The 20,780-nt window shown below is 42.3% G+C and overlaps 1 protein-coding gene across 1 annotated transcript; it reads left to right on the forward strand.

Moving 5' to 3' along the window:
- Window positions 1-1,680: 1,680 nt before the first annotated feature.
- On the forward strand, window positions 1,681-19,487 carry kcnj12a (potassium inwardly rectifying channel subfamily J member 12a). The gene is made up of 2 exons (XM_049480314.1): window positions 1,681-2,398; window positions 13,110-19,487. Exon 2 carries the CDS (start codon window positions 13,329-13,331, stop codon window positions 14,640-14,642), a length of 1,314 nt encoding a protein of 437 aa, XP_049336271.1. The 5' UTR covers window positions 1,681-2,398; window positions 13,110-13,328; the 3' UTR covers window positions 14,643-19,487.
- Window positions 19,488-20,780: the final 1,293 nt, after the last annotated feature.

A 20,780-nucleotide genomic window follows, 5' to 3' on the forward strand; every position in this document is an offset into this window, starting at 1 on the left:
TACGGGTACAACAGATTACGGTGCTGGTGATTCTGTATCTACTGTAACTGTAGATTAATTACAGAGCAGTACGGGTACAACAGATTACAGTGGTGGTGATTCTGTATCTACTGTAACTGTAGATTAATCACAGAGCAGTACGGGTACAACAGATTACAGTGCTGGTGATTCTGTATCTACTGTAACTGTAGATTAATTACAGAGCAGTACGGGTACAACAGATTACAGTGCTGGTGATTCTGTATCTACTGTAACTGTAGATTAATTACAGAGCACTATGGGTACAACAGATTACGGTGCTAGTGATTCTGTATCTACTGTAACTGTAGATTAATCACAGAGCAGTACGGGTACAACAGATTACAGCGGTGGTGATTCTGTATCTACTGTAACTGTAGATTAATTACAGAGCAGTACGGGTACAACAGATTACAGTGCTGGTGATTCTGTATCTACTGTAACTGTAGATTAATTACAGAGCGGTACGGGTACAACAGATTACAGTGCTGGTGATTCTGTATCTACTGTAACTGTAGATTAATTACAGAGCAGTACGGGTACAACAGATTACAGTGCTGGTGATTCTGTATCTACTGTAACTGTAGATTAATTACAGAGCAGTACGGGTACAACAGATTACGGTGCTGGTGATTCTGTATCTACTGTAACTGTAGATTAACATTTATCTATAAACACTAATCAAAGAAATCTGAGGAGAATCTGTTGCTCATTCTGCTGCAGAATGAATCCTTCTACAAACAGTGTGAAATCTTCCTAGTTGGGACTAATTATTTCATTATTACCAGACATAATCAGTAATTTGAGTTCCAAACAGGGCACTTCCGCATCAATAAAGTGTCCGGCTTTTACCGTCTGTTAAACAGAAAGTTGTAAAAACTCTTAGATTATATTAATCTTATATTTGGGTGAATATACTATCAAATACATTATCCAGAGTGACTTACAAGGTTATTCCTATTGCTGAGATGGACCAATGTAGTTTTAAGAGTCTTACCCAAGGACTCTTATTGGTGTAGCCCAGCATTCAGTCACCCAAAACAGGAATTGAACTGCAGTCTCCCACGCAATGTGGTGGCTCATTGGCAGGTAGTGGTGTTATCCACTGCGCCACACCAACCACAACCTCAGGGCGCTTTCAGAGATCAGCTGATGAGTTAACAGTTCAGCTATTAGAATGAAAATGTTTCTGACTTGTGTAATTGCATAATAATGAGTAAGAAGAAGAAGAATTATGGGTAATATCAATGTAGCTCTTTTGAAGCTCTATCAAAATATTTACAGATTACTTTCTCCCTCTTTCTCTCACACACACTTCAACACTTCAGCTCTTTTATTCAATTAATGTTTTAGAAGCAGATGTGATGTTCACTCAGGCTAAAGAACACACACACACACACACACACACTCCTGCACACTGCACACATATTATAAGCCTTTTAATAGAGCAGATGAATTGCTAGAAAACACGGGGTAGGCTGAGAGTGAGCGTGTGTGTGTGTGTGTGTGTGTGCTGAACATTTCCACAGCCAAGCATCAAGTGGCAAAAAATCTCATAGTGTGGGAGAGAGAGAGAGCGAGAGAGAGAGAGAATGAGGGAGAGAAAGAGAAGGGTACATATATAGGGAGAGGAAAAGAGAGAGAGAGAGAGAGAGAGAGAGAGAGAAAGACAGATAAAGTGAGAGGGGACATAACGAGAGGGAGAAAGTGAGAGAGAAGGGTATATATATAGGGAGAGGAAAAGAGAGAGAGAAAGACAGATAAAGAGAGAGGGGACATAACGAGAGGGAGACAAAGAGAGAGAGAGAGAGAGAGAGAGGGACAGAGTAAACTGTTGCCAGGTTGGATCGTATTGCTATTAGAGTGACAGTGTGTGTAGCTGAATAGAGTGTGTGTGGTGTGTGTGATGTGTGTGTGTGTTAGAGTGTGTTAGAGTGCTGGAGTATTCCTCCGTCTGATCATCCCTCACTCTGCGCTCGCCTGAGGACTGCATGCAGGGAGAGAGAGCCTGTCCCCCAGGAGACAATCACACACCGGGACACTCACACACACACACTTATGCAGACACACTGCGCAGAGGGACCCAGACCTCTCCTGACCCAGCCTGCACTGTGGGACGGGGGTGTTGGGGAGCTGGGATGAGGACCTGACCCGGCTGCAGTGGACAGTCTGAGACATGAGTGTGTCCTCCGCCGCGCAGTGTGTGTGAGGGACGGGGACACGGAGATGGACGGAGTGTGTCCTCCAGCCGGGAGCCGCAGCCGCTCGGATCAAATGCTCCAGTTTGGATAACACACTGCGAGAGAGAGCGCGCACACACACACACACACACACACACGGACGAGGACGCGGAGGGAGAGGATCCAGCGGGAAGCGCCAGGTAAGAAAAAAACTTTTCTTGTGCAGTTTTAACATTAGAAAATTTTATTCCGGAATTCTGGAATTCTTGGATTTTTGGATTCTGGAATTCCACAGTCAGAACGGTGTTTGCTCTAAGAGAGAAAGATTATTCCAAAAAAATTAAAAAACTAAGTAACAATGCATTAATGAATTCTAGAATTAAAGCAGTTTTAGAATTTAGAATTCTCAAAGTTTAAGACATTCCAGAAATTCTACAGATAAATGAAAAAAAATAAGGAGTGTAAAATTCCACTAAATTCCAAAATCGATGCATTCAGACCATTCCCAATGATCTAAACTCAAGACGTTCCCGGAATTCTGAACTCTGACATTAAAGTTTCAAATATTTTAATATTAAGACATTAAAAAATGTACAAAAAAAGTGAAATTTTATCAAATTAAAATTTCTAACATTAATTTGTAAAATTACAGAACTGACACATTCCACAGTTGTGGGACTGTAGAATGTGTGGAATGTGGATCTGTATGTGTGCGGGTGAATCCTGTTTGTTTTAGGTTTAGCTGAGTGTGAATGGTGGTGTTTAAAGTGCAGGTTGGTGATCGGTGGATTGAAAGAAAAAATTCCGGAGTGTAAAGCAGGAGCGTTCTCTCTCTCCGCTGTCTGAGAGCTCTAACGTTAACACACACACACACACACACACGGACACACACACACACACACACACACTGGAAATGGGATACATTTATTCTTTACTCTTTGATTGTTATTTTTTAATAGTGCAATATTGTTTACAGTTTTCTGGAAGTTTTGGGAATGTGCTTTAAAGCTGTAATAAATTACCCAGAATTCCGTGCATGAATAACTGATGGAGTTAATATCCTAATGTGGAATAAGGGCGGGGGGTGGAGGGCGGTTAGCCGTCGGTTTCTCGGAGTGACGTCACGTGTTGACCTGGATTTAAGTGGAGAAAGTTGGGCGACTATCCCACAACCCGGAATCACCCAATTACAGAAACCAGCCGGAATATCAGACAGCCCTGCTACACTCCCCACAGACAGACAGACAGACAGACAGGTTTATGTACAGATAAACAGACAGACAGGTAGGTTTATGTACAGATAAACAGACAGGTTGATGGACAGATATACAGAGAGACAAGTTCATGGACAGGTAGACAGACAGACAAACAGACAGGTTAATGGACAGATAGACAGACAGATAGACAGGTTAATGGACAGATAGACAGACAGATAGACAGGTTAATAGACACAGACAGACAGGTAAATGGACATATAGACAGACAGATAGACAGACCGACTGACAGACAGGTAAATGGACAGATAGACAGGTTAATAAACACATAGACAAACAGACAGACAGGTAAATGGACATATAGACAGACAGATAGACAGACCGACTGACAGACAGGTTAATGGACAGATAGACAGGTTAATGAACACATAGACAAACAGACAGACAGGTAAATGGACATATAGACAGACAGATAGACAGACCGATGGATGCACAGGTTAATGGACACAGACAGACAGATAGACAGACAGGTAAATGGACATATAGACAGAGAGATAGACAGACCGACTGACAGACAGGTTAATGGACAGATAGACAGACTGGTTAATGGACAGAAACAGACAGACAGACAGGTTAATGAACACATAGACAAACAGACAGACAGGTAAATGGACATATAGACAGACAGATTGACAGACCGATGGATGCACAGGTTAATGGACAGATAGACAGACAGACAGACAGACAGGTTAATGGACACAGACAGACAGATAGACAGACCGATGGATGCACAGGTTAATGGACAGATAGACAGACAGACAGACAGACAGGTTAATGAACAGATAGACAGACTGGTTAATGGACAGAAACAGACAGACTAGTTAATGGACAGATAAACCGAGGGACAGGTAAATGGACAGATAGATAGACAGATAGACAGAGAGATTGTTTAATGGGCAGATAGATAGACAGACAGACTGTTTAATGGACAGATATACAGTTTAATGCACAGAGACAGACAGGCAGGTTCATGGACAGATAGGTTAATGGACAAATGGACAGACAAACAGGTTAATGGACAGATAGACATACAGACAGGTTCAAAGACAGATAGACATACAGATGGGTTAATAGACAGACAGGTTAATGGACAGATATACAGGCAGATTTTCAGATAGATAGACAGGCAGGCAGGTTAATGGACAGATATATAGACAGACAGTCAGGCAGACAGACAGGTTCATGGATAGACAGAGACAGATAACCACACAGATGATATTGATAGACAGGTATACAAACATACATACATACAGACATTAAAACATACATAGACAGAAAACAGATAGACAGACAGATACGGTTTGGCAGATGCTGTCAGTTATATTACATCAGTGGCATCACAGTGAAATCATCATTCATAACACACACACACACACACACACACAGCTTAAACAGACATAAAAGAACAAGTGTGTGTGTGTGTGTGTGTGTGTGTGTGTGTGTGTGTGTGTGTGTGTGTGTGTGTGTGTCTTTGCGTGTGCTCTACCACTGGTGGTGGGGGGGTGTTCATGTGGCTCAGTTGCACCCTCTCATGGTGTAGCTGGACACACACACACACACACACACACACACACAGAGACTGAAGTTAAGGCTGATTTAGAGTTTTTTGACTTGTAATGACAGATAGGTATTTTTGGTTTGGTTGGGGCTGGAATTGGGTTACTTGGAAGTAATTTATAATATAGTTATTAATAATATGGTTATAAATGGGCTCAAAAAACCTATATATAGTATTAATAAGCATTTCCAGCACACAAATATAAAAAACAACAACAGTGAGCTACTGATTTCCAAACAGTGAGCTGGATCAGTCAGTGTTTTACTGTTGTTAAAGGCGTTTCTTCTAATTGCAGCAAAAAAAGCGTCTTATATCATGATGCTCCCACCACCATGTTTAACAGCTGCTACTGTGTTCAGTGTTGAAGGGTAGTCTTTTAGTGTGGTTTGGTGGTCAGAGAAGCTACTAGCTGTAGTCCATCATGATCACTAAAGCTGTTCACACACAAACACTTTACTCCTCTTTACCTTTAATTCGATTTGTTTAGGCAGGTGTGAATACTCACTCTCTGATGCAACATTCTGAACTGAGTCGATATTCATATAACAAGTCTTTTGTGTTGCATAATATTTTACTCTGAATAAACATTACACATACACTAGCTCATATTGTTTCCATACTGAGACTAAAGCGGTAAAGCTTTAGTCCACTCTGTCTCGCTTGCTAAAAAAAATCACAATGCATCTGTGAAACAGAACAAGATCAACCAGCTTTACATCATTCCAATCATCACTGGACCTGTTGTGCAGTTTGCCAAATCTATGTAGTCTGAAGTATTATAAATATGATAAATATCACAGACTGACAGAGAGGTAGGTAGGTAGGTACATAGACAGACAGACAAACAGACAGACAGACAGATAGAGTGGAAGGTAGATAGTTATATAAATAGTTTATCCTCCTTTTGTTGGCGTAACTGTCTCTAATGTCCTGAGAAAAGTTTCTACTAGATTTGTTTAGAGAACTGCAGTGAGGATTTTGTTTGCATTCAGTGAAAATACAGTGTTTGATCCGAATGATCACCCCATTACATCCCCAAATCCCCAACTCCACAACTCATCCCCAACTCCACAACTCATCCCCAACTCCACAACTCATCTCTAACTCCCCACCACATCCCCAACTCTCTAACCCACCCCCAACGCCACAACTCATCCTCAACTCCACGACTCATTCCCAACTCCCTAACTCATCCCCAACTCCCTTAACTTATCGCCAACTCTCTAACTCACCCCCAACTCCACAACTCATCCCCAACTAGTCAACTCCACAACTCATCTCCAACTCCCCACTACATCCCCAACTCCCTAAATCATCCCCAACTCATCGCCAACTTCCTAACTCATCCCCAACTCTTCCAACTTATCCCCAATACCCCAACTCATCCAACTTATCCCCAATACCCCAACTCTTGCAACTTATCCCAAATACCACAACTCATCCCCAACTCCACAACTCATCCCCAACTCATCCCTAATTCCCCAACTCATCCCCAAATCCCCAACTCATCCAAGTATCCTAAAGTATTGTATACAGCTCCATCATTCCAGAGAGCACAGTTCTTCCACTGATCCAGAGATCAATACTGGAGTTTATATTTTATATTTATATTTTAGTAAGTTTATAATCATTGGCAGCACTTCTCTAGTACAGGTACTAGGCAAGCTGTGTGTGTGTATTTGCACATCTGTGTCAGATATCAATGGGTACAGGGTTATTACAGTATATAGTGAATAATTAAGAATTTGTAGAATTCAGTGAGACTGTTTACTGTTTTAAAGATCAGAACATCATGAAGCTCAGCTGATCTGATGTCTGATCAATATAATCAATATAATCCAGCTCTGAGCTGGAGCTGATCAGGCGTTCACCTGTTTAATAGACCGGATCGTTCAGGAAGTCAGATATCAGCTCTCTGCCAATCACAGCTCTCCTATATTTATAGCATCCAGGCATAATGTGGATTTTATGCAAATTAGCAAATAAAACCCATTCTGGTAGCAGATGGGGCAGAACACTGAGTACAGAACATACAGCAGAACCGGGACAGAACACAGAACCCAAATTGCCCTGAGCTTCAGCATACAGGACATTACCATGATTTCAGTTATATTACTGACCTCCATCACTGATCAACCAGAACATTACGACCACCTCCTTTTTAATACAGCCATTATTCAGTTTTTAATCTATACTGATTTGTATTGATCCTGTTGGCGGTGTCTTGCTGGCAGTGCCCTGTAGGAAGGGCTCTGTGGGAATGCATGCTATAGTCAGTGTCCTGTGGGTAGTATTCGGTGGGCACCATCATGTAGTCAGTGCCCTTTAGGAGGCATACTGTAGTCATTGTCTTCTTGGCGACATCCTGTGGGCGATATCCTGTAGTCAGTGTCCTGTTGGCAGCATGCTGTAGTCAGTGTCTTGTATTCAGTGTCCTGTCCTGTGGGTGGCATCTTGTAGACAGTGTCCTGTGAGCGGCATCCTGTAGTCAGTGTCTTCTGGGTGACATCCTGTGGGTGATATCCTGTAATCAGTGTCCTGTGGGCTGCATCCTGTAGTCAGTGTCTTCTGGGCGGCATCCTGTGTCCGATATCCTGTAGTCAGAGTCCTGTTGGCAGCATGCTGTAGTCAGTGTCCTGTGGGCAGCATGCTGTAGTCGGTGTCCTGTGGGCAGCATGCTGTAATTAGTGTCTTGTAGTCAGTGTCCTGTGGGCAGCATGCTGTAGTCGGTGTCCTGTGGGCAGCATGCTGTAATTAGTGTCTTGTAGTCAGTGTCCTGTGGGCAGCATGCTGTAGTCAGTGTCCTGTGGGCAGCATGCTGTAGTCAGTGTCCTGTGGGCACGATGCTGTAATTAGTGTCTTGTAGTCAGTGTCCTGTGGGCAGCATGCTGTAGTCGGTGTCCTGTGGGCAGCATGCTGTAGTCGGTGTCCTGTGGGCAGCATGCTGTAATTAGTGTCTTGTAGTCAGTGTCCTGTGGGCAGCATGCTGTAGTCGGTGTCCTGTGGGCAGCATGCTGTAATTAGTGTCTTGTAGTCAGTGTCCTGTGGGTGGCATCCTGTAGTCAGTTCCTGATTTTCTATTCTGTAGGAGTGTATTAGTGTAAAATCCTGTAATATTATTCTTCCAGCTTGTTCAGAAATGCATGTGTAGAGCGTGTCCTTTTTATGTATATTTTTGCTTATTTTTGATGGGTTAACTCGTCTACAAGCACTGCTACAGTCAAACTGGCCAGACCAACATTTTTACCAAAAACAGCCAGTGTAGGTTTTTACAGTCCACAGCGTGACGTGTGCACGGAGAATTAGCTATACTAGTGCATCTTAAAAAATTAAAATCTCATAGAAAAGTTACTTTATGTCACAAATTCAGTTAAAAATGTGAAACTCATATATTATATAGATGTATTAAACACAGAGTGATCTATTTTAAGCGTTTAATTTTTTTTTAATTATTTAATTCCAAACCATCACTGATTGGTGGAAACTTCACACTAGACCTCGAGCAGTTTGGACTGTGTGTCTCTCCACTCTTCCTCCAGACTCTGATCCCTTGATTTACTTTAAATGAAATGTAAAATGTACTGATGATCAGTGATGGTTTGGAGAGTCATGTCTGTCATCTGCTGGTGTTGATCCACTGTGTTTTATTATCAAGTCTAAAGTCAGTGCAGTTTTGTTTTCCTACAAAATCTTACAGCACTTCATGCTGAAACTCTGCTGCTGACAACTTTTATGGAGATTTTATTTTTCAGCAGCATTTGGCACACTGCCCACACTGCCAAAAGTACCCATTGTTCTTATATAATCTTCTAATTTTCTGAGACACTGCTTTTTGAGTTTTCATTGTCTGTAAGCATAATCATTTATAATAAAATAAATAAACACTTAAAATAGATCACTCTGTGTTTAATACATCTATATAATATATGAGCTTCACATTTTCAACTGAATTACTGAAATAAAGTAACTTTTTAATGATATTGTAGTATTTTGAGAAGCACTAGTAAAAGGCTAATAATGTGTAATTCACATCATGTTTTGGGGTGAAAGGTGTGTGTGTGTGTGTGTGTGTGTGTGTGTGTTATATGATGCCGGTTGTCCGGGTCCAGCTTTGAGCATTTGGAAAATGCAGCCACTGAAACTTGACCTCACACGTATAGAGAACCAACGTAGGGGAACACTACTGTGTGTGTGTGTGTGTGTGTGTGTGTATAATGTGTGTGTGTGCGTGTGTGTGTGTGTGTGTATAATGTGTGTGTGTGGAAGTATCATGTTTGGTGTAAAATAATTGTTCTCTGATCTCTGTATGTCCAGACGACAGAACACACACTTCTATTGACTGCAGCCAAACAGATCCTCTCCGCCAGAATGTAATGATGTCATCACACACACACACACACACACACACACACACACACACACACACAAAAGCTATTCACACTTTCTTTTTAAGTGTGTGTGTGTGTGTGTGTGAGAGAGAGTGCGAGAGTGCCACGCAACTACTAAACACACGTGGTTCGACACGCCATCATCCACGCGCCAGCATATTGCCCTCTTTATGGATCTCACACTGGGTTGCCTAGCAACAGAACCCAGCTATTCAGGACGATGGACCGGGACATCGTCCTTCTTTGAGTAACAACTGCATTTCGGTCATTGAAACAGTCAGACTTCACAAACTGAGCTTATAAAATGATAAAAAGTCAGCAGCCAGAGTCTGAGACAGAGAGTACAGCAGGTGGTGCTGCTGCTTCTACATCAGCAGCCGGAGTCTGAGAGAGAGACTCTACGTCAGTAACTGCTGTGATTATATATGCTCTATTTGCTAGAGTTACACATCTCTGCACCTTATCCTCTCTATTATACCGTATCGGTACTGCACTGTCCTGTCTTTTAAATTGTCTCGTCTTTTGTTTATTGTAGTGTTAATCATCACACCTTGTACTTTATGTTGTCTATTGCTTGTTGTTCTATGTTGCACCATGGTTCCGGAGGAACGTAATTTCACTAACTGTGTACCTGTACTCAGATGTAATGACAATATACATGAGTACATCCGATTAGCCTACTATGCTAATCTATGCAAATAAAGCAGGTGCCACATCTCGGACCTTAGCCTACGGTTTAATCGTGATCCCTGTTTACAGATTCTAAAGTCCCGCCCTTCACCAAAGAGAGCCAATCACCTGGCTGGTTGTGTCAAAAGTGATGGAAGGAGGGTCAGTGTGGAAAACTGATAACTTCAGAACTTCATACTGGACATTAGTGTTATTAGAACATTGTGTGTGTGTGTGTGTGTGTGTGTGTGTGTGTGTGTGTGTGTGTGTGTGTGTGTGTGTGTGTGTGTGTGTGTGTGTGTATGTGTGATGAAGCAGGTCAGGGAAATAGAGCTTGAAACGTGTCGAAGTGATGAACACACATTTACATTTTAGGCCAAACTCTCTCTGTCTCTGCTTCTGTCTCTCTCTCTCTTTGCCTAACTGTCTGTCTTTATGTCTTCCTCTCACTCTCTCTCTCTCGCTCCTGTCTCTCTCCCCCTAACTGTCTCTCTCTCTGAGGAGCATCTGTGTGTGAACCCGAAGTCAGTGTCTCATGCACATATAGGTCTCCAGAGTATACACATTACCTACCTCTCACACACACACACACACACACAATCCAGCTGCTTTTCTACACTGTTATTATACAAGGTGTGTGTGTGTGTGTGTGTGCGATGTGATACTCACTGCACCTCTGTGAGCTGCTCTGATAAATAATGCATAAGACTAATAAGCACACTCGCGCACACACTTGCACACACACACACACACACACACACGGACACACACACACAGTCTGCGGGACACTTTAACCCATATATCAATCCCAGCTCAGAGCAGCAGAGGATGCGGACCTCACACTGTTATAAGAGTGTTATTAGTGCTAATTACACTGTGAAATAGTACCATAACATTTGTATTATAACATGTGCAGCATGTGGTCTTGTTGGAAAATGCATGAACGTCCCTGAAAATTGTGGCCTTGATGGCAGCACATGTTGCTCTCAGATCAGCAGTCTTTTTCATTTCTGTAGTATTAATGAATATAGTAACTCTGTACTGTAGTAGAGAAGTGGGCGGAGCTTCATCTGGTCATGGTGAACATAAGGCTTGTGTTGTGTACAGTAGTAAAGTTGTAGTAAAGTGGTATTAATGAATATAGTAACTCTGTACTGTAGTAGATAAGTGGGCGGAGCTTCATCTGGTCATGGTGAACATAAGGCTTGTGTTGTGTACAGTAGTAAAGTTGTAGTAAAGTGGTATTAGTGAATATAGTAACTCTGTACTGTAGTAGATAAGTGGGCGGAGCTTCATCTGGTCATGGTGAACATAAGGCTTGTGTTGTGTACAGTAGTAAAGTTGTAGTAAAGTGGTATTAGTGAATATAGTAACTCTGTATTGTAGTAGAGAAGTGGGCGGAGCTTCTTCTGGTCATGGTGAACATAAGGCTTGTGTTGTGTACAGTAGTAAAGTTGTAGTAAAGTGGTATTAGTGAATATAGTAACTCTGTATTGTAGTAGAGAAGTGGGCGGAGCTTCTTCTGGTCATGGTGAACATAAGGCTTGTGTTGTGTACAGTAGTAAAGTTGTAGTAAAGTGGTATTAGTGAATATAGTAACTCTGTATTGTAGTAGAGAAGTGGGCGGAGCTTCTTCTGGTCATGGTGAACATAAGGCTTGTGTTGTGTACAGTAGTAAAGTTGTAGTAAAGTGGTATTAGTGAATATAGTAACTCTGTATTGTAGTAGAGAAGTGGGCGGAGCTTCTTCTGGTCATGGTGAACATAAGGCTTGTGTTGTGTACAGTAGTAAAGTTGTAGTAAAGTGGTATTAGTGAATATAGTGACTCTGTATTGTAGTAGAGAAGTGGGCGGAGCTTCTTCTGGTCATGGTGAACATAAGGCTTGTGTTGTGTACAGTAGTAAAGTTGTAGTAAAGTGGTATTAGTGAATATAGTAACTCTGTATTGTAGTAGAGAAGTGGGCGGAGCTTCTTCTGGTCATGGTGAACATAAGGCTTGTGTTGTGTACAGTAGTAAAGTTGTAGTAAAGTGGTATTAGTGAATATAGTAACTCTGTATTGTAGTAGAGAAGTGGGCGGAGCTTCTTCTGGTCATGGTGAACATAAGGCTTGTGTTGTGTACAGTAGTAAAGTTGTAGTAAAGTGGTATTAGTGAATATAGTAACTCTGTATTGTAGTAGAGAAGTGGGCGGAGCTTCTGGTCATGGTGAACATAAGGCTTGTGTTGTGTAAAGTTGTAGTAAAGTGGTATTAATGAATATAGTAACTCAGTATTGTAGTAGAGAAGTGGGCGGAGCTTCTTCTGGTCATGGTGAACATAAGGCTTGTGTTGTGTACAGTAGTAAAGTTGTAGTAAAGTGGTATTAGTGAATATAGTAACTCTGTATTGTAGTAGAGAAGTGGGCGGAGCTTCTTCTGGTCATGGTGAACATAAGGCTTGTGTTGTGTACAGTAGTAAAGTTGTAGTAAAGTGGTATTAGTGAATATAGTAACTCTGTATTGTAGTAGAGAAGTGGGCGGAGCTTCTTCTGGTCATGGTGAACATAAGGCTTGTGTTGTGTACAGTAGTAAAGTTGTAGTAAAGTGGTATTAGTGAATATAGTAACTCTGTATTGTAGTAGAGAAGTGGGCGGAGCTTCTTCTGGTAATGGTGAACATAAGGCTTGTGTTGTGTACAGTAGTAAAGTTGTAGTAAAGTGGTATTAGTGAATATAGTAACTCTGTATTGTAGTAGATAAGTGGGCGGAGCTTCTTCTGGTCATGGTGAACATAAGGCTTGTGTTGTGTACAGTAGTAAAGTTGTAGTAAAGTGGTATTAGTGAATATAGTAACTGTATTGTAGAGAGGTGATTCAATCTCCTAAAATCCCACTTTTGCCATGACAACTAATTAGATGAGATTAGTGTGTTACTGTAGACTCTGAAATATAAATAAATAATTTGTTTTAAATTAGTGCTGCTTTTAAACATTTGGTCTGTTTCATGAATATCAATCAATTAACTGTTATTCTCCTTTCCTCTAGGGTCCTGGATTTTTCCACAGTTCCCTGGAAACCCCTGCTTACTGGGCTTCTCCAAACAGTGATATAGCCAAACCCCTCCACTGACCCCCCCAGGACCAAACGACTAAGACGGGGGAGTCAGTGAAGGGGGGAGAAATTTCTACTTTGAAGTCCTGTAGACATACTTTGGCTGGACCATTCGCGCAACGCTGAATAGAGATCCACACGGCGACTGTGACGATGAGTGTGGGTCGGATCAGTCGGTACAGCATCGTGTCGTCGGACGAGGACGCCCTGCGCCTGACCACCTTGCATGGCGGGGGAATGAATGGCTACGGCAACGGCAAGATCCACACGAGGAGGAAGGGTCGCAGCCGCTTCGTCAAGAAAAACGGCCAGTGCAACGTTCAGTTCACCAACATGGACCAGAAGCCACAGCGCTACATGGCCGACATGTTTACCACCTGTGTGGACATCCGCTGGCGCTACATGCTGATCGTCTTCACGCTAGTTTTCGTAGTTTCCTGGCTAGCCTTTGGCCTTGCTTTCTGGGTCATCGCACTTCTTCACGGGGACCTCGACAACCCAGCGGGCGATGACAACTTTACCCCCTGTGTCCTGCAGGTCAACGGCTTCATCGCCGCCTTCCTCTTCTCCATAGAGACTCAGACCACCATCGGGTATGGCTTCCGCTGCGTGACGGAGGAATGCCCACTAGCCGTCTTCCTGGTAGTCTTCCAGTCCATTGTGGGCAGCATCATCGATTGCTTCATGATTGGCGCCATCATGGCCAAGATGGCCCGTCCCAAAAAGAGGGCGCAGACCCTCCTCTTCTCACAGAACGCCGTTATAGCAATGCGCGACGGCAAGCTGTGCCTGATGTGGCGTGTCGGGAACTTGCGCAAGAGCCACATTGTTGAGGCGCACGTCCGCGCCCAGCTAATCAAGCCTAGAGTAACTGCAGAGGGCGAGTACATCCCTCTGGACCAGCTCGACATTAACGTCGGCTTTGACAAAGGCCTCGACAGGATCTTCTTGGTGTCGCCGCTCACCATCTTGCACGAGATCGACGAAGAAAGTCCGTTGTTCGGAATAGCAAAGCAGGATCTAGAGACAGCCGATTTTGAGATAGTGGTGATCTTGGAAGGGATGGTAGAGGCCACAGCAATGACCGCTCAGGCACGGAGCTCCTACCTTGCCAGCGAGATCCTGTGGGGCCACCGTTTTGAGCCGGTGCTTTTCGAGGAGAAAAACGAGTACAAAGTAGACTACTCCCACTTCCACAAGACTTACGAGGTGCCCTCCACGCCGCGCTGCAGCGCCAAAGACATTCTAGAGAGCAAATACCTGGCGGCACCCGCCGCCAACTCTTTCTGCTATGAGAACGAGCTGGCCTTTCTCAGCCGCGAGGAAGAGGACGATTTAGCAGAGCGAGAGAGGGCGCTGAGCGTCAGTCCCGAGAGAAACGCTCAGCGTCTCGACTTCGAACGGCATCTGCAGAATCCCCAGCGGAGCCTGGAGCAAAGGTCCTACCGCAGGGAGTCTGAGATATAGCCTCCTGTTCCTGAGCAAGACCCACTTTTTGATACTTGTTGATTATTATTATTTTTTTGTTCCTGGAGACACTGGAGTTTTAAAAGAAAAGAAAAAAAGAAAAAAACAATGCAGAACAATGCAAAGTGCCATAAACGAGAGGCTGGGAACTGTGCAGAGATTGTGAGTGAATGAGTGTGCGAGAGAGAAAGTGTGCATGTGTGAATGTAGAAGCTAAAAAAAAGCTGCGAAACATACTTCATGCAAGGAAGTGAATGCAGACGCTACGTAGAATGCTTTGAGCTAAGTAGATATAATATATAGGATATAGGAGATTTACCACAAGGGGGCACTAAAGGAACAACCTTACAAGTAACCAGTAACGTTAGAAAGCATGTTGAGTTTGTACAGCAGGGCCGTACATTTGCAGGGCGTTGGCTCCTTGTGTGAAGTACGTTTCGGGCGTAGGCGTGAAAGGCGAGCGTGAAAGCGAGGTTGCACAGTTCATTCGCTCTGTTCAAAAGCTGCAAAGGCCAGAGAGACTTCTGAATCCTGCACGGAAAACTTGAATCTTTTTTCCTCCTTTCGTTTTTTTCATAAATCTAGTTTAGTTCGGAATCACATCTCGGACATCACCGTGTAAATATTTTGCATAGATAAGTTATGATTCGTGTGGAGTATTACTATTTTCTAGAGAGAAAAGGTGTTATAAAAAAATAAGCTTTTTTTCTTCCTTTTTCAGTTCCTTTCTTTACTTTTTTGTTTTGAGACAATATCAAAAATTTAACTTTAACTGGCACAACTGACCAGTGCTGCAGAGTCAGAGTCACGCCCAGAGGGAGGGACTTACACACACACACACACACACACATCTACACACATGCAAACTTTAATATACGGTACACAGGGTAAAATTACACGTGAAAATTCCCCTTTAAGAACTTTGCACTACCTGAACAAACACACACTGTAGTGAATGTGTGTGAGTGTGAAAAAGCACAGTTATTCATAAGAAGCACAAAGGTTCAACCTCTTCCAAAGACAAAACTGTGTTCCAAAGTCTAGGCTGCAGTCGAGGTAGGGAGCAGGTGCTACGAAGACTTTTAGGCCCTATCTTACATTCTGCATGAGGTGCGTCGCAATGCTCATTGCTATCTTACACCACGCCAACACCCAGTCTTATTCACACCTTGAGTCCGCACTGAGTAGCATGGTAGTCTGGAAGTGAGGTGTGTTCAAGTAAATACTGGCGTATTGCTATCTTGGCAGCCAAAACACAGATGAGCCACTGACTGATTTAAACCCTGACAACAGTCACTGGTCAGACATCCACATCTATCTTAGCTACGCAAGTACACCGTGCATACACACCCACATGTTACGCACACACTTGGATTATGAAATTACCTGCCCTCCAACCTTTACAGAAAAACAAGCATTTTTCTCTGCTGAGAACTACAGAAGTGCTGCACCATTAAAATAGCAATCTGCCAAAGTCAGAGCGAACCTGGCTCTTAAAGGGAATGATGAGCAAGAAACACTCTAATTGGTTTATGCCATGTTACGCCCCAAAATTAACCACACACATGATTAACTAAGAGAGTTAGAGTATGTGCCTTTTGTGCATTTCGAGCCAGGCAAGGTGTACTTTCCCTGTTGTTACGATAGCAAAGACACCTGCTCCACCCAGGTGAGCCTCAAGTTAGCATGTTGACAGGCGAAATGGAGAACTGACTACCAGCTTCGTCCAGCATCGCTATAGCAGTGTTAGCATTCTGGCTACCAGTCTTCTCAAATGTAACTATCATTACATTAGCATGCTGGCTATGAACCACGCAAGGTGTACTTTCCCTGTTGTTACGATAGCAAAGACACACTGACGTGCCTTAAATCAAGCTGCACAGTGCACGGTTAACGACTCGCCTATAGAACACTACAGCAGAGTTAGCATTGTGGCTACCGGAGAACGACCCAGATTTTGTGGGGCAAAGTGATGGCAAATGTGGAGACAGTTTGCAAGGTGTACTTTCCCCATCGTTACGATAGCAAAGCCACACTGACACACCCTAAATCAAGCTGCACGGTTAACGACTCGCCTATAAAACACTAAAATAGTGCCCTTTGTCCTTCTCTGTATTGTACTGATCTTGCAAAAGGAAGATTTTAACAAGGCTTTGTGGTAGTTGACTAGTTTAGCCTGATTAGCGCTGGTTGACAACAGCTACCAATGTGTAGAATCGTATTTCAAATCGTACTTCATGCAAAACATGGCTTTAAAATAAACCCTCACATTCACAGCTAATAAGGCTACAACTATAAAGAGAAAATAGATACATAATGCATGTATTTAAACAGTAAAACTGCACAGGACATGGAACAAAAGTAATTGGAGCTTCGCCATCAGTCCTGGTTGGCTAGTCAATTGTAGTCTATGTAACCTTTACTTTGTGATGATGCTGCATGCAAACATTAAAGCATAACATAGTAAAAGTTACATCAGAACGTCAGCTGATTTCCTGGTTGCGTACAAAGCATCCTTGGATTTGGAAAATCTTTGTATGCCGTAGCGAACGTGAAATGCAGCAGAAGCCTAGGCTTTGGAACGCAGACAAAGAAAGATAAATGCAGATAAAGACAGAGACTGACTGTGCAATCCATTTAAACTCTACTGAGTGAGAATATCTGTCATTCAGAACTTCTTTAGGGAGCCTTAAGGGCGTCTACACCCCCTTTAACATTTGAACCTCAGGGCTAGCACGAGCGAGTAAGTATTTATGTACCCGAGTTCAGCCACTGCTGCTTCTTCATTCGGTTTCCACATTCAGAGTAGAAATTCTACATTATAAACTATTTAATATGCAGTAAACTGAGCCATAACATTAAAACTGCTCACAGGCTAAGTTACATTAAGTTACATTATCACTGACTAAGAGAGTCATCCAACATCACTACAGCAGTGTTAGCACGCTGGCTACAGGAGTCGTCGAACATCGCTACTGCAGGGTTAGCATTCTGGCTACTAGCCTTCTCAAATTTAATTATCATTACATTAGCACGCTGGCTACAGGAAACCTCCAACGTTGCTATGCTAGTGTTCTGGCTTCCATCCTTGTCTGACATAACTAGTATTAAATTAGCATGCTGGCTATTAGTCATCCAACATCACTACTGCAGTGCTAGCATTCTAGCTACCAGCCTTGTTTAACACAGCTATTAGCCTTGTCAAATGTAACTAACATTAGCATGCTGGCTATGACAGTCATCAAACACTGCTATAGCAGTTTTTCAAACGAAACTATTAGTATGCCGGCAACGAGAGTCATCCAACATCGCTACTGCGGTGTTAGCACGCTGGCTACGAGAGTTGTCTGACATTGCTATAGCAGTGTTAGCACGCTGGCTTCAGGAGCAAGACCTAGTGTAATGTAAATGTGAAGCCAATTTGCAGATTCTTACATTTTTAAGCCCTTTCACTAAATGGTTCAAAGTGTCCAAAAAAGGAAAATTGGTGAACGAAAACATCTATTATTCATATATCATGAGATAATTCAGAGGTCAGAGCTGCAGTATATAACTCAATGAGTCAGAGGTTTTATTGTTATGGCTGATTGGTTATTTAAATCAAACATTTAAATCTAAATATTACAAATCTATACAACACAATCTACTATATAGATGTTTTTAAATGTTTTAATAATTAATCCAGAATTAATTCACTCAGCAAAGATCTGGAATAAAAAACAATCCATCCTTTTAACACCAAACAAAACAATTCTACTAATGCTATTAATAAAACACAAGGAAGCAGAGTGACCTTTATGATAATGGATGCAGAGCGAGTGTGAGACGTGTGAAGAAGAAGCGAGGGAACAGCGCCGCACTTTCAGGGGTCAGAGCTTCAGAGAATCATTACCTGACGAGCAACGCGTGAAGAGATTACTTAGCGTACCTTGAAAAGGGCAGAAAAACAGGACTTTAAATGGGTTTTTCATTTTGATTTGTTTCTTTCAGTTGGTTAAACTATGCACTCGGGCAGACTGGTCTGTGGGCGGGGCTGCAGATTTGTACAGATTGTTCAAATTATGTGATTTACGTTGTTTTGGTGGAACCACAGAATTTAACTTCACCTAAAACGTGGTCACGATATTTCAGACGTGTTTTGTGAATATCTGCTTGAACCCAAAAAGGACGGGACGTGACAGACTGTGAAACGGCCAACAGAAAGCACTTTACCTGTAGACGAGGCTGCAGAGGTGGGCGGGGCTAAATGAAGCAAATGATAATTACAGATAATTTCAGACCTTTACAAATCAATCAGGAGCCTAGAATTTGGCGCCGAGTGGTCCAGCAGTCTAAAGCCCTGCCACTATGATCAGGAGATTATAAACTCGCCATCAGCTGCCAGAGCCCTGAGAGAGCACAGTTGGCCTTGCTCTCTGTGGGTAGGTACAGTACAGTAGATGGCGCTCTCTCTTTCCTCTCATCACTCCTAGGGTGATGTTGATCAGCACAAGGCTGCGTCTGTGAGCTGATGTATCAGAACCGAGTCGCTGCGCTTTCCTCCGAGTGTTAGCGCTGTGATGCTACGCGGCAATGCTAAAGCATTAGCAGCAGTTCAAAAAGAGGCGGAGTCTGACTCCACATGTATCGGAGGAGGCGTGTGCTAGTCTTCACCCTCCTAGTGTTGGAGCATCACTAGTGATAGAAGATATAGATATATATGAATTAGTGCTGGGCGATTTTCACGATTCATTTGGTTAATTCGTGTATACGGAAATTTTATCTTTTTTAATCTAAAATATCTGAAAACGCTCCTCATTTCTGAAGTGTTTATCCAATTTCATTTATTTATTTATTTATTTATTTATTTTTTACCCCATTTCTTTGTCATCTGTAGTTTGATTTTTAGTAGGGGAGAAAATAATCGTTTATTATAAAAAAATCTGATTTTTTGTGAAAAAAAATCAAAGATTATTTTTTAGGCCATAATCACCCAGCACTAATATGAATGGGTGGGTCTAGTGGTCTAGATAAATTAGGGGAATATTTTAAATTAATCTTAAACAAAGCATGTCATTACAAAGCTGAATTTTGGATTTGTTTGCAAATACAGAGAAAACACAACGTACAAAGTCACCTAAATCCAGTTTCTCATTAAACCCGTTTACAAACGTCTGCAATAGGCGCTAGCATAGCAGCACACACCACAGGCTCAGCCCACGGCCGTTTCTTTCTCAGGATTTTGTCAGTTTTCTGCTGCCAGGCAGAGGAAAGTGTGGAACCTGCCACCTCCGTACAGCAGCTCCAATACCACACAGTGTTACAGTGGTATAGCAGTATAGCAGTGCAGCCCACCAACCTCCTGATCCTGATTCTCCTCTACTTCAGTGATCTAATGCAAAGCTAACTGCTAACAGACCTTAACATCAGACAGTACGTACAGTACATCAAAGCCAGAACTAAACATCATGTCTCCATCATTATTTCTTATATATACAGCTCTGCAAAAAATGAAGAGAGCACTTCAGTTTCTGAATCAGTTTCTCTGATTTTGCTATTTATAGACGTACAGGCCAAAAGTACCGACTTTTTTTTCCAGTGCGTTTTCTTTATTTTCATGATTATGTACATTGTAGATTCTCACTGAAGCATCAAAACTATGAATGAACACATGTGGAGTTTTATGTACTTAATAAAAAATGATCTGAACCTCCACAGTCACCGGACCTGAACCCAATCCAGATGGTTTGGGGTGAGCTGGAGCACAGAGTGAAGAAGACAAAGAGCAACAAGTGCTAATAAACACCTCTGGGAACTCCTTCCTTCAAGACTGTTGGAAAACTTTTCATTTCAGGTGGCCACCTCTTAAAGAAGCTCATTGAGAGAATGATGCCATTCAGTGTGTAAAGCAGTAATCAGAGCAAAGGGGGGCTTTTATTTTGAAGAAACTAGAATATAAAACATGTTTTTTTAGTTATTTCACCTTTTTTTGTTAAGTACATAAAACTCCACATGTGTTCATTCATAGTTTTGATGCTTCAGTGAGAATCTACAATGTAAATCGTCATGAAAATAAAATAAACGCACTGAAAAAGAGAAGGTGTGTCCAAACTTTTGGCCTGTGCTGTATGTTTGAGTAAAATTAACATTGTTGTTTTA

Source organism: Astyanax mexicanus, chromosome 6 (genome assembly GCF_023375975.1).
Source record: "Astyanax mexicanus isolate ESR-SI-001 chromosome 6, AstMex3_surface, whole genome shotgun sequence".
NCBI classification, from domain to species: Eukaryota; Metazoa; Chordata; class Actinopteri; order Characiformes; family Acestrorhamphidae; genus Astyanax; species Astyanax mexicanus.

Coding starts and splice junctions, on each gene's coding strand:
- kcnj12a (XM_049480314.1), top strand. CDS start 13,329: ATGAGTGTGGGTCGGATCAGTCGGTACAGCATCGTGTCGTCGGACGAG.